At 44.4% G+C, this 10,318-nt stretch overlaps 1 protein-coding gene across 2 annotated transcripts in view; it reads left to right on the forward strand.

The window, feature by feature from the left end:
- Positions 1 to 8,027, forward strand: part of ASB2 (ankyrin repeat and SOCS box containing 2) — a 36,444-nt gene extending 28,417 nt beyond the window's left edge. For both annotated transcript variants that reach the window (XM_067547037.1, XM_067547036.1), the window contains 2 exons: positions 3,343 to 3,496; positions 4,518 to 8,027. In XM_067547037.1, coding sequence (XP_067403138.1) covers positions 3,343 to 3,496; positions 4,518 to 4,654 — 291 coding nt within the window. In that variant the 3' untranslated portion in view covers positions 4,655 to 8,027. The remainder of the gene's footprint in view (positions 1 to 3,342; positions 3,497 to 4,517) is intronic.
- Positions 8,028 to 10,318: the final 2,291 nt, after the last annotated feature.

The following is a 10,318-nucleotide window of genomic DNA, read 5'->3' on the forward strand; positions in this document are numbered from 1 at the left end:
GAAATTAATTTATTGTAATGCCACTAGAGGGCATTTACCTTTTGTAGGCCTGGCTTGATGTGAATGATTGGACATGAGCAAGGCCTCCTCTTTTGGGAGACTGGATTAGGGAGGTAAATGGGTCAGCAGGTTGGAAATGAATGTCTGTACTAGATAAAATAAGAGCAGGGGAGACACCCAGGGAACGATTTTAAATGGCCAAGATAACAATGGATAAGAAAAACCAGAAAGTAAAGATGAGGTAAAGAGTCATTTGTACATGGACAGAGCATGCTGTATAAAGATTGATTTCTACAGAGTAACCAAGCCAATCCCAAAACATGTGATGCAATGTACAGTCAATGCAACGTAATGTGTAAATGTATATAAAGGAAAAGATTTGTTGTGTAACTCTGGATGTGTGGTATGCCCAAACTCACCTCCTACACTTGAGTCTAATCAACTCAGAGTAGCTTTGCTGTCTGCCAAATAAAGGAACCTGAATGTTCAGACTGGCGTCACACCGAGTTGTTGAGGAACCAAGTGGAAGAGGTCTTGGGGGAACCCCAACACCTTTGTGCAGAGAGTTAAGGCCAGAGACATACCAGTCCCAATGTAGTTATGTTTCTGTACCACTCACATTTTCTAGCCCTGGTCTACACTACAGAGTTAGGTCGACAAAAGGCAGCTTACATCACCCTAATTCTATAAGTGTTGTGGCAGATGGCTGGCTTCGCCCGAATGGGTCTCGCGCTTCTGCCTCTTGTAGTGGGCCAAGGCATCACCAGTTACCCAGTCTCCCCAGGGAATGGGGTAGGGACCTGGGCCAGCCCGCTCCTCTGGGTCCCAACCCTGGGGCCCTGTGAGTAGCAGCGATGTGCTGCTGGCCCCGTATTCGCAGCTGCAGTCTTTTCCCCTGGGCTAATTTCCCCCCTCGGTCCTTCTGGCCTCTCAGGCCCTGCTTCCTTGCTGCCTGGACTGGGCTTCCTTACCCAGGCCCCTGTGCCTGGGGGAGTATCTCAGTCCTGCCAGGGGCAGGTTTCCCCCTCCTGGACCCAGTATCTCTCTCAGGACTCCTCCGCTCTTCCACACAACACTGTACTCCTTTCTGCTCCTTGTACTACACAGCACAGCAGCTCCTGCACTGTTTCTCTGGAGCAGAGGGTTTTTATCAGGCACCTGGCTGGGCCTTAATTGGCCTCAGCTGCTCCTAATTGCCCTCTAATGACTCTGGCTAGTCTACAGGGAATACAGCCCAGATCATTCTGGGGCTTACATACCTCCCTACGTCCGTTCCCTCGTGCACTCATGCATCCGGGCAGAGTTCCTCTGGGCAGCGTCCGCTGGCTCCCTTGACGCCTTCTGGAGGCAGTGGGTGCTGTTCAGCGTTCTTTGCTCGGTGTCCCGTTCTTCGTTTGACCCTGTGACCCCCACGCCCGATCCTGTTTTTTCATTAGTTGTCCCCCATAATTAGTTGTATCCTGGGCTCAGTGGCTCCTCCCCTTAGACCCACCCGCTCCCTGGCTTACAAATAGTAGCATATGGCCTATCGCAGATGCAGACTGTGTCCCCTGACAAGTGAGTGCAGCCCAGTGCATCACCTCAAGTCTGAATAAGCCTGATTCTGTGATGTAGCAAAAAAAAACCAAACAAACCCAAAATTCTCCTATTATCCTCTGCCCTTGCTATATCACAGTGTCTACACTAAAATGCAGCTCCCACTGATGTAACTCACCCATTACACCAATTTAATAACTCCATCTCCATGAAAGGTGCAGTGCTTAAGTCTATGTATTTAGGTCAATGCAGTGTCAGTGTAGACACTGTGTTGCTTACATCGACTGTTGCTGCCTTTCAGAAGCCATCCTACAATGCCCCAAACTGACAGTTAAATCGGTGCAAGCGTTCCTGGTGAGGATGCGCACTGACAAAACACGGAGGGTAGTGTGGACATGCAAAAGCAGTTTAATTACTGCAGTGGCTTTAAGTCAACATAACTTAGGTCAATTTAATTTTGTAGTGTAGACTTGCCCCTGGAGTTGCACTTTTTTGTGTTTTTCCCCTCAGAACATTTTCTGTTGGTTTGTTTGATGAGTGTTTGAATGATGTCTCTATGTGCAGAGTGGGTGGATGTGGGAGGAAAGAAGAATAAAAACATTAGACACAGGATCTGCTTCTGCACTGTCTGTCACCTTGTGTCGTCATTGAAACCTGGACAAAATGGGTGTAAAGTGCTGCCATTTGGATGTGGTAGCACTTTACACTCACCTTGCGCTCCCTTGAAGCAGGTGTGAATGCCAACACCAAGTGCAAAGAGTGGGGAATCAGGCCCATGTATCCCAAACAGAACTGCATATAACCAGGAGAGCAGGAGAGCCACTGAAGTCCACTGGGGATATTGCAACTCTAGATCTAATTTACCTGGGAAACCGACAGATACTTTGATGATGATCACAACATGGCACCCTAAAAGAAATAGATGGATGGGGTTTCAATTAGGTAGAAAGATAGACTACATTTTTTAAATGGGTGCTGAAAGTTAGGCTCCTAAGATTGTATTTTGGCACCTAAATGAGTGGCCTGATGTTCAAAGGTGCTGAGTGCCTCCCATCTTCCATTGACAACAATGAGTTTTTCCTGCTTCAGGAGAAAGTATGGGGGACTGCAGGCTTTGGCCCCCTATTAGGCACAGATTGTTTTCCGATACAGAATAACCTACTTAGTGAAGCAGACGCTTCCTGCGGTTCATCTTGTAAAGTCTCCACCAGACTGTTCCAAGGTCAAGAGTTCATTCCCCCACAAATCTGCAGATCTCAGGGACTCTACAGGAGGACTCAGCCTTCCATGCCAAAGTCCTGTGTCCCTGCACTACCTCCCAGCCTCCGTCTGCTGACGGGGCCTGCCCTGCCAACCACTACCCCAAATTTCCCCAAAACTAGGATCCCAAAGAAGAGAAAGGGAATATGCTAAGAGTCATAGAACCTCATGGTGTCCTGATTTTAAAGCAGATTCTCTGCTGGTATGCAGGGAAAGCTATGGGCTCTCATCCAAGCACTCACCCCTCATGGATCCTTGGCTACATTGAAGACTCTTGGGTGACAGAGAATACTACACCCTAGAGGTGGTCAATACCCCTTCCATGCTGCAGAGTCAGGAACCCACTGGGCTTCTGTTTCTTCCACCCGCAGTGGTAGAGGTGGTGATTTTGCCCTCAACAGCAATAAGGGGGTGGTTTAATTGGGAAAATTAAGAACTGTCCTTATCCATGGTATGAAGTCGTAACCAACATGATGTCCTGACACTTTCTCTCCCTTGAACTCATCAATCTCACACTGACTGCAGTGGCTATGATTTTTGTTTCAGTTTTGTGATATGGTGTCTGCTCCGGAGATGAATCGCTGGGCTGGGCCTATTATTGATGTTCTCCTGGATTACGTGGGCAACGTGCAGCTCTGTGCTCGGTTAAAGGAGCACATAGACAGCTACGAGGACTGGGCAGTTATTAAAGAGAAAGCAGGTAGGACGCTGGGGTGAATTACATTACACAGGGCAGAATCGGTACCAGGGAATCACATTGCTGGGGGACTGACTGATTGTCATACAAAGCTTCAGCCAGTCAGAAACCATCTCCTTTCACAGTTTGGATTCTTTGTGGAAAGGTCTGGTAGGTTTTTAGTGCAATTCCTACTGAACCGTATTGGTTTCATCCTTGTTAAATTCTATCAGGTTTTTCCAGAAGGATTGAATGCCATTTTGGGCCATAGCGGTAGCTTGTATAAATTTACATAGCACCATTGACTTTAATGGAGCTAAACTGATTTACACCAACTGACAATCTGATGCAATGGGTCTGATTCATCCCTGATATCAATGGAGACACACTAGGGGTGGGATGCTCCATTTCCCCACCCATTTTCAAGGCCTCATATTGTGCCTACCATTGTTCTGGCCAAGGAGGGTTGGCCAGGGTTCCTGGATGAGCCAGAGGAGTTGCCCCAGAGCTATCTGAAGTATTTCCTCTCGGTCTCCTCACACTGTGTCTCAGCTCATGCCAGCCTGAGAACAAGGGACATAGCTGGGTTTTAAGCTCTGAGCACCAGCTGGCGGCATGACACATTAGTACATGGAGCAAGCCGTCCTCCCCGGACAGGTCTGAATCTAGAACTCAGCAGGGCTGCAATGTCTGACAGATGAGAAGCAGTCTGCGGTTAGTGGGGGATACGTATTAAAGTGCAAACTCTCGGCCACTACTAGTGAGTGTGAGAGAGAAGAGAAGGAAGGAATCCCACCCCCATTCCCAGTAGCAGAGCCACTCCACTGCTCTGCCCCACTCCCACTCGCAGCACACATGGACCAGTCATGGAGCTGAGCTGCGTGCTGTGCAGAGGATGTACACACCCTATATGGTTCACCTCACATGGCTCATCCCCTTGGTTGTACTGACTCCGCTGCTGGGGATCCTTCCTCCGCAGCCCCTAATCATAACTCAACTGATCTGAAAGTGCTCAGCTAACATTTAGGTCCTGTCTCTTTTCCAGAGCCTCCAAGGCCTCTCGCTCACCTCTGCCGGATCAAGGTTCGAAACGTAATTGGGAGAAACCGCATTAAACTGATTGACACTTTGCCTCTGCCAGGCAGACTGATTCGATACCTACAGTATGATTATTCACAGTGACCTTGTGCAAATCAGGTGATGGCTGCTTCCTGGCACCACAACCCAATTCATTAGAGGATGGTATTCACATGATCATGGCGAACAGTCTGCATGATGGGAATGAACCTGTGTCATCTGTCAGACAGTATCACCCCAGAGCTAATCTATGTGCATTACAATTCTGGAAAGGGAAAGACAGTGACACAAACAGGACAGACTATCCTTAGATTTTTTTCCAAAAGAAAACACGTGCTTTGTGATGTTACACACCTCAGAGCTCCATCTGTAACGAAGGGGACAGGAAAGTCAACACTGAAAAACTAGCAGAATCAAAGCCAAGTGACATTGTGGGATTCAAAAAGAACCTGAGGGTCTTACAAAAGTTAGAGTTCTTCAGTGATCAAGAGTCAGTAATTGTCAAGAATTTGCATATCTGGGGAAACAATCACATTTGATTACCTGCATGTTATTTTGTTTTCTGTCTTGTTAGACAGAGCAGTTTGCTGGCTGATAATTCTCTGGTACCTTGACACTGTTTCTCTCATATTTATTTTTCATTTCGTTTGGACTCGCTTTATGAATAGTTCACTTGATTTCCAAGCGTTCAAAGATCAGAACTTTTGAGAAGATTTTTTCCCCTCAAAGACATTTTGTAAATATTGGTGCAAATCCAGAAGACTTGACTCACCCTAAATTCCAATCAACATCAATGGACATTTTATTTGAGTAAAATCTAAGGACTGAAGGATTTAGCTCACAGTAAATACTGTTTGTGGTATATTAAATGTGCATAAGAAATAGACAGGGCTCCGGTGTTAGTGAATTTCTGCACTGAAGATTCAAAGGAAATTCTGAACTGCCTTTAATTGGTGTAAATCGGAAATAGTGTCATAGAAGTCAATGGATTTACTCCAGCATAAAGTTGTTGAGAGAGCAGGCCCTGAATTTCAGGTGGTAGATTCTAGTGCAGTCAAGGCACTGAACTACTGTTACTTGGAGAAGAGCGAGATTATTTCAAAATGATAAACACTGGCACTAAGATTTTCAAAAATGGATGCTCAATCAAAATTAGGGTGCTCCTTCATCCTTATTTATGCACTTAAATAATGCCAGATTATGACACACTTACATTGAACATTTACTTATGCCACAAGTAATTCCACTGAAGTCAATGAGGGCACTTGTGAAGTAAGATATTACTCACGGAAAATCTGAGTGGCATAATTTGGCCTTAAGTGGCCTGAATTTAAAAAGTGCTGAGTACCCAGCAACCCTCATTGACAACAATGGAAGCTGTTAGATTTCAGCCCCTTTGAAAATCAAGTCACTTGTTTGGGTGCCTGTATAAGGATTTTAGAATCTTACTTTAGAGCCCTATCTTTGCAAATCTTGGTCTAGAAATACACTGGCTTTTTGCCCTCTTATTGTAAACACAAATGGAGCCTTGAGTTAGTCTGATTTTGATTCATACCAGAGATTATCTCCATGTACAACCATACATATATATATTAGGTATGATTTTGTTTGTTGACTTGCCCATCAGATACTGATTCAGACAGAAATCTAACCAAGGGAAATATTATTATTATTCCTGACAAACAAGGCTGTATTGCACAAAGGTTTCCTTGAGTAGCCATGTACACTTTAACACAAGACTATGAGTGTATTGCACACATGCATGTCTGTTTTTGCACAAAGTTTGGGGTGAAACACTTTCCAGTGCTTGCAGAATGGGATGTAAGCAACAGTAGCAACAACTTTAGCTAACCGCAACTGTGTGTGTTGACCGTCCCCTTCCAAAATGCAATGGCAGTTGAGAAACCAATGCAGATTGAGCAGTTATCCTCTAGCAGAGCGATGGAGAAAGTGCTTAGTGCTTGGCCATCTCCTCACCTAGTGTAAATGGGCACAGCAACAGTTACTCCACCGGAGTAACACCCATTTATACCAGCTAGGACCCAGCCTCTGAAGTTTGCGGAACAGCTTGCTGGAGGAAGCCCTGAAAGTGACCTCTGTTCTCCGGTAATTAATCCCAACAGCACAGCACTTCAGAAAATTTCTACATAATTCTAAGAAAACAATTTTTGACACCACTTAAAATTCCCCAAATTGTCTCTGTCAATAATGAGCCATAATTTGCCAAGAGACAAACATACCAAAAAGAATCAGAAAAAGAGACCCAAAGTGGGAGCCCTCCTTGTGATCCCAGGCACATTAGTGCTGTCCTGAAAGGAAGCCATAGAACTTCTCAGGCACAGCCTTGCTTTTGAATATTTAATATGAACATCCTAGATGAACAGCTGTATGGGCTGTTCATACAACCCTGACTCATGTCGGTGAGCGCTTAAATCACTGAACAGACGTATGCCTGTGAGTAAGAGCACACCCACATGTGAAAGGATGGCATAGTCCAGCTGAGATAGTCCTAACAGTATTGTGTGAATGAAGCAGCTTTTGATATATAGAAAAAAAAATCACCTATTTAGCTGGTGTAAGCTCACACCTATGTGGGTTGAGTGTGGAGGGCCTGGTTCTTGCTCACTTCCACTATTATAAATCATATATATATAAATTATACCTGGAAAAGCTGAAACTGGCTATGGGTTGAGCAAAAAACTTTCTCAGCCAAGAAGTATTAGTCCTTGATTGGTTACCTACAGATCTGATTACTCCTGATTTATACAACTGCGTAACAGCAATGCCACTAAAATCAATAGAGCTACCGTGGTGTAAAATTAGTGCAAGTGAGAGCAGAATCAGGCCTATACTATGCACATAAACTGAGGAGAAATTACTCCATTGAAGATTTGACCAGCAATTGCAATATCACTTTATTCTTTCTGCTTGACTCTGACTGCCAGCCTTCTCACAGTTGATTTACAGTTATTTGCACTAAAAAAGGGTAGGCTACCTCTCTTACACACTGAGCTTCGACAGTTATTTCATCAATGTACTGAATCGGTACAAATTCTCCTTTCATTTATAAAACTTAATACAGCTGTATAGACGTCACTGTGAAACTGAAAACATACTTTGGAACTACTGAACTGGTTCCAAAGCTCTGGATCCAATCTGCAGTAAAAGGGCATATTTTTATGTATCAAGACAAATATCTTCAGTGATGAGGATTTTTGTCAGCTGGTCTAGGAATATTAAATGGCCAGATTACTGTACGTTTTTATTGCAACATGTGCAATTCACTTTATGTTCTTGTGCACCTTTTTGTACAAAAGCATTTTTAACGGTTTTATTATTTTTGCCGTTATTTATAAACGCTAGTGTGGTTTTAACATTTTTTAATTTGCATTATGTTTCAGTAAATGATGGCTTTCAGACATTACATTTTTCAGCTCCAAAACAAAATACAAATAAACTAACAGATTCTAAAATGTTACCAGCTGTTCTGAGGACCTAGGCAGAGAGGTATCTGGGGAAGTTTGAGCCAATCCAAGCAGTAATAAGTAATAATCTAAAGAATAATCCCAGGATGAGGAGACTTGTATTGCCGGAGGAGAGGTTGGATGGTTGCTAGTTTCCCAGAAGGCTTGAGAAGAATGTCTCACACAAACCTCTTCAATGTTACTTCAGCTACACGTAATGATGTCATTTGAGTTCCGGAGCACTGCTGCTGCACTTCTTAGAATACACCAGAACTCCATGAAGGGTCCCACCCCAGAACTAGAGCTGTCCAGAGGACGGGCGTTCTGTTTTGTGGAGCATTTTGAAATTTGGCTTTGTTCCAAACCCGCCAAGGAAAAATTAGTTTTAGGTTGAAATGTTTCATGTTGACATTGTTCTGATTATGACTTTAGAAGATCATCCTGTTAGTGTTATACATGATCCTACACAATTAAAAATCCGAAATTAAAAGTCACTTAAAAATAAAAATTGGAAGTGGTTTGACATTGTCAGAACTCCCTCCCCCTCCTAACCTTCTTCTGAAATGACATTGACCCAGTTTCACAGAGTGTTTCCATTTTGATGGATCCATACATTTTGAAGGTTGCAGAGAGTCAGGTGCTGATCCCAGTCTCCCTGCCTGGCAGAACTCCAATGAAGCTACTCTGGATTCACACAGTTGTGACTGAGGTCAGCATCTGGCCCATTGGTTTTCATTTGATGACAAGCGCCAGTAAGGGTTACTCATGAGAGAAAGAGCTGCAGGAACCCCTTGCCTGAAGCTCTGCAGCTTACCTCACTTGGACCCATTTCTCCTCCTAAATGGGAGTTCTGCATTTCATTTCAATGGATGCATGATCGGGGACATCGCCTCTTCATGGAGTCTTTTCAGAAGGACAATGAGGAGATACTCAAGTATGATAGAGGAGCCAGGTCCACATTTCCTCCCCAGATCAGGGGCATGCTGGCCCCCAAGGCCCTATGGACCTGATTCTTCTGGACTTTGGGCTATCATTTACATCTATGCAAAGCTGTTAAAAAGCTATGAAAATCGAAGAATCATGGTGTAAAGTACCTGCTTTCCACAGGTGTAAGTGACTGCACAAGAGAGAAGGCAGTGAAGATTCAGACCTGGTGAATCTTTCATGCTGTTATGTTTGGACTGCAAGAATAACTCACTGTAGCATCACTTCTACATATGCTACTATCAGTGTTATCATTGAGATGACTAGGAAAAATTGGTCCACTGGCCAGAGAAATTTTGCATCTCCTTATGAAAAGTTGCAGGCTATATACAGGGCCAGATTCTCAACTGATGTGAATGCATGAAGCTCCATGCCCATTGATACCAGCTGAAAAGCTGACGATCCATCCCACAGTGTTTGTTTAGCACATAGTTTTCTTTACAATAGTTAGGCCCTCAAAGGGGGTTGAGCCCGAGTCTCTTCCCACACAGGTGAGAATCAGGAATAACTCCACTAAATTAAATGGCACTATACCAGTGTAAAGCAGTAGCGCAGTAAAGGGGCCTGACCTATCTACCACTGAAATCATGGAGGGATTCCTGTTGTCTCTGTGGGAGCTGGACCAGGTGCATCCAGGCCAATTCTCCTGTCCCTTTCATACTAATGTAGTTCTATTGATTTTGGTGACTTACACCACTCAATGACTGGAAAATCAGGTCCATAATATTTAACCATAGGTCTCCTGTCCTGTTTGTTTAGCATCACTTCTTTGCAGGCTTTAGAGAAGTTTAACAAAACAATCCTTTAAACGTTTCAGAAGCGATTTCCTTACACATGACCAGCTTTGCCACTGAATAACTTGCAAACTACCAGAGCACTTGTTTACCTGCAACTTTTCATTTTAGAATCAGGGCACATCTACACTTAAACTGCTACAGCGGCACAGTTGTTGTGGAATTCTTCTATTGACCTCATGCTGTCTACACGGGGAGAGGGTGAGTGGGAAGGGGGGTTAGGTCGGCATAGCTACGTCACTCGGGGCCGTGAACTGAACAATGTAGCCATGCAGATGTGAGGTCCCAGTGTAGATCAGCCCTCAGGCAGAGTACAGAATTGTCCTTGGAATGCTCATTGCCTTGATCAACTGAGGCTTGGTCTACACCTAAAACACAGATTGAGCTAGCTATGTTGCTAAGGGGTGTGAAAAATTAACCCCTCAGAGACCGTTAAGCTGACCTAAGCACCGGTGCATCTCTACATGAATGGAAGAATTCTTCTATCAGCCTGGCTGCTGCCTCTCGGAGAGGGGGCTTTACTGCAG

Source organism: Emydura macquarii, unplaced genomic scaffold (genome assembly GCF_026122565.2).
Source record: "Emydura macquarii macquarii isolate MOO-44397 ecotype Brisbane River unplaced genomic scaffold, CSIRO-AGI_Emac_v2 contig_1229, whole genome shotgun sequence".
NCBI classification, from domain to species: Eukaryota; Metazoa; Chordata; order Testudines; family Chelidae; genus Emydura; species Emydura macquarii.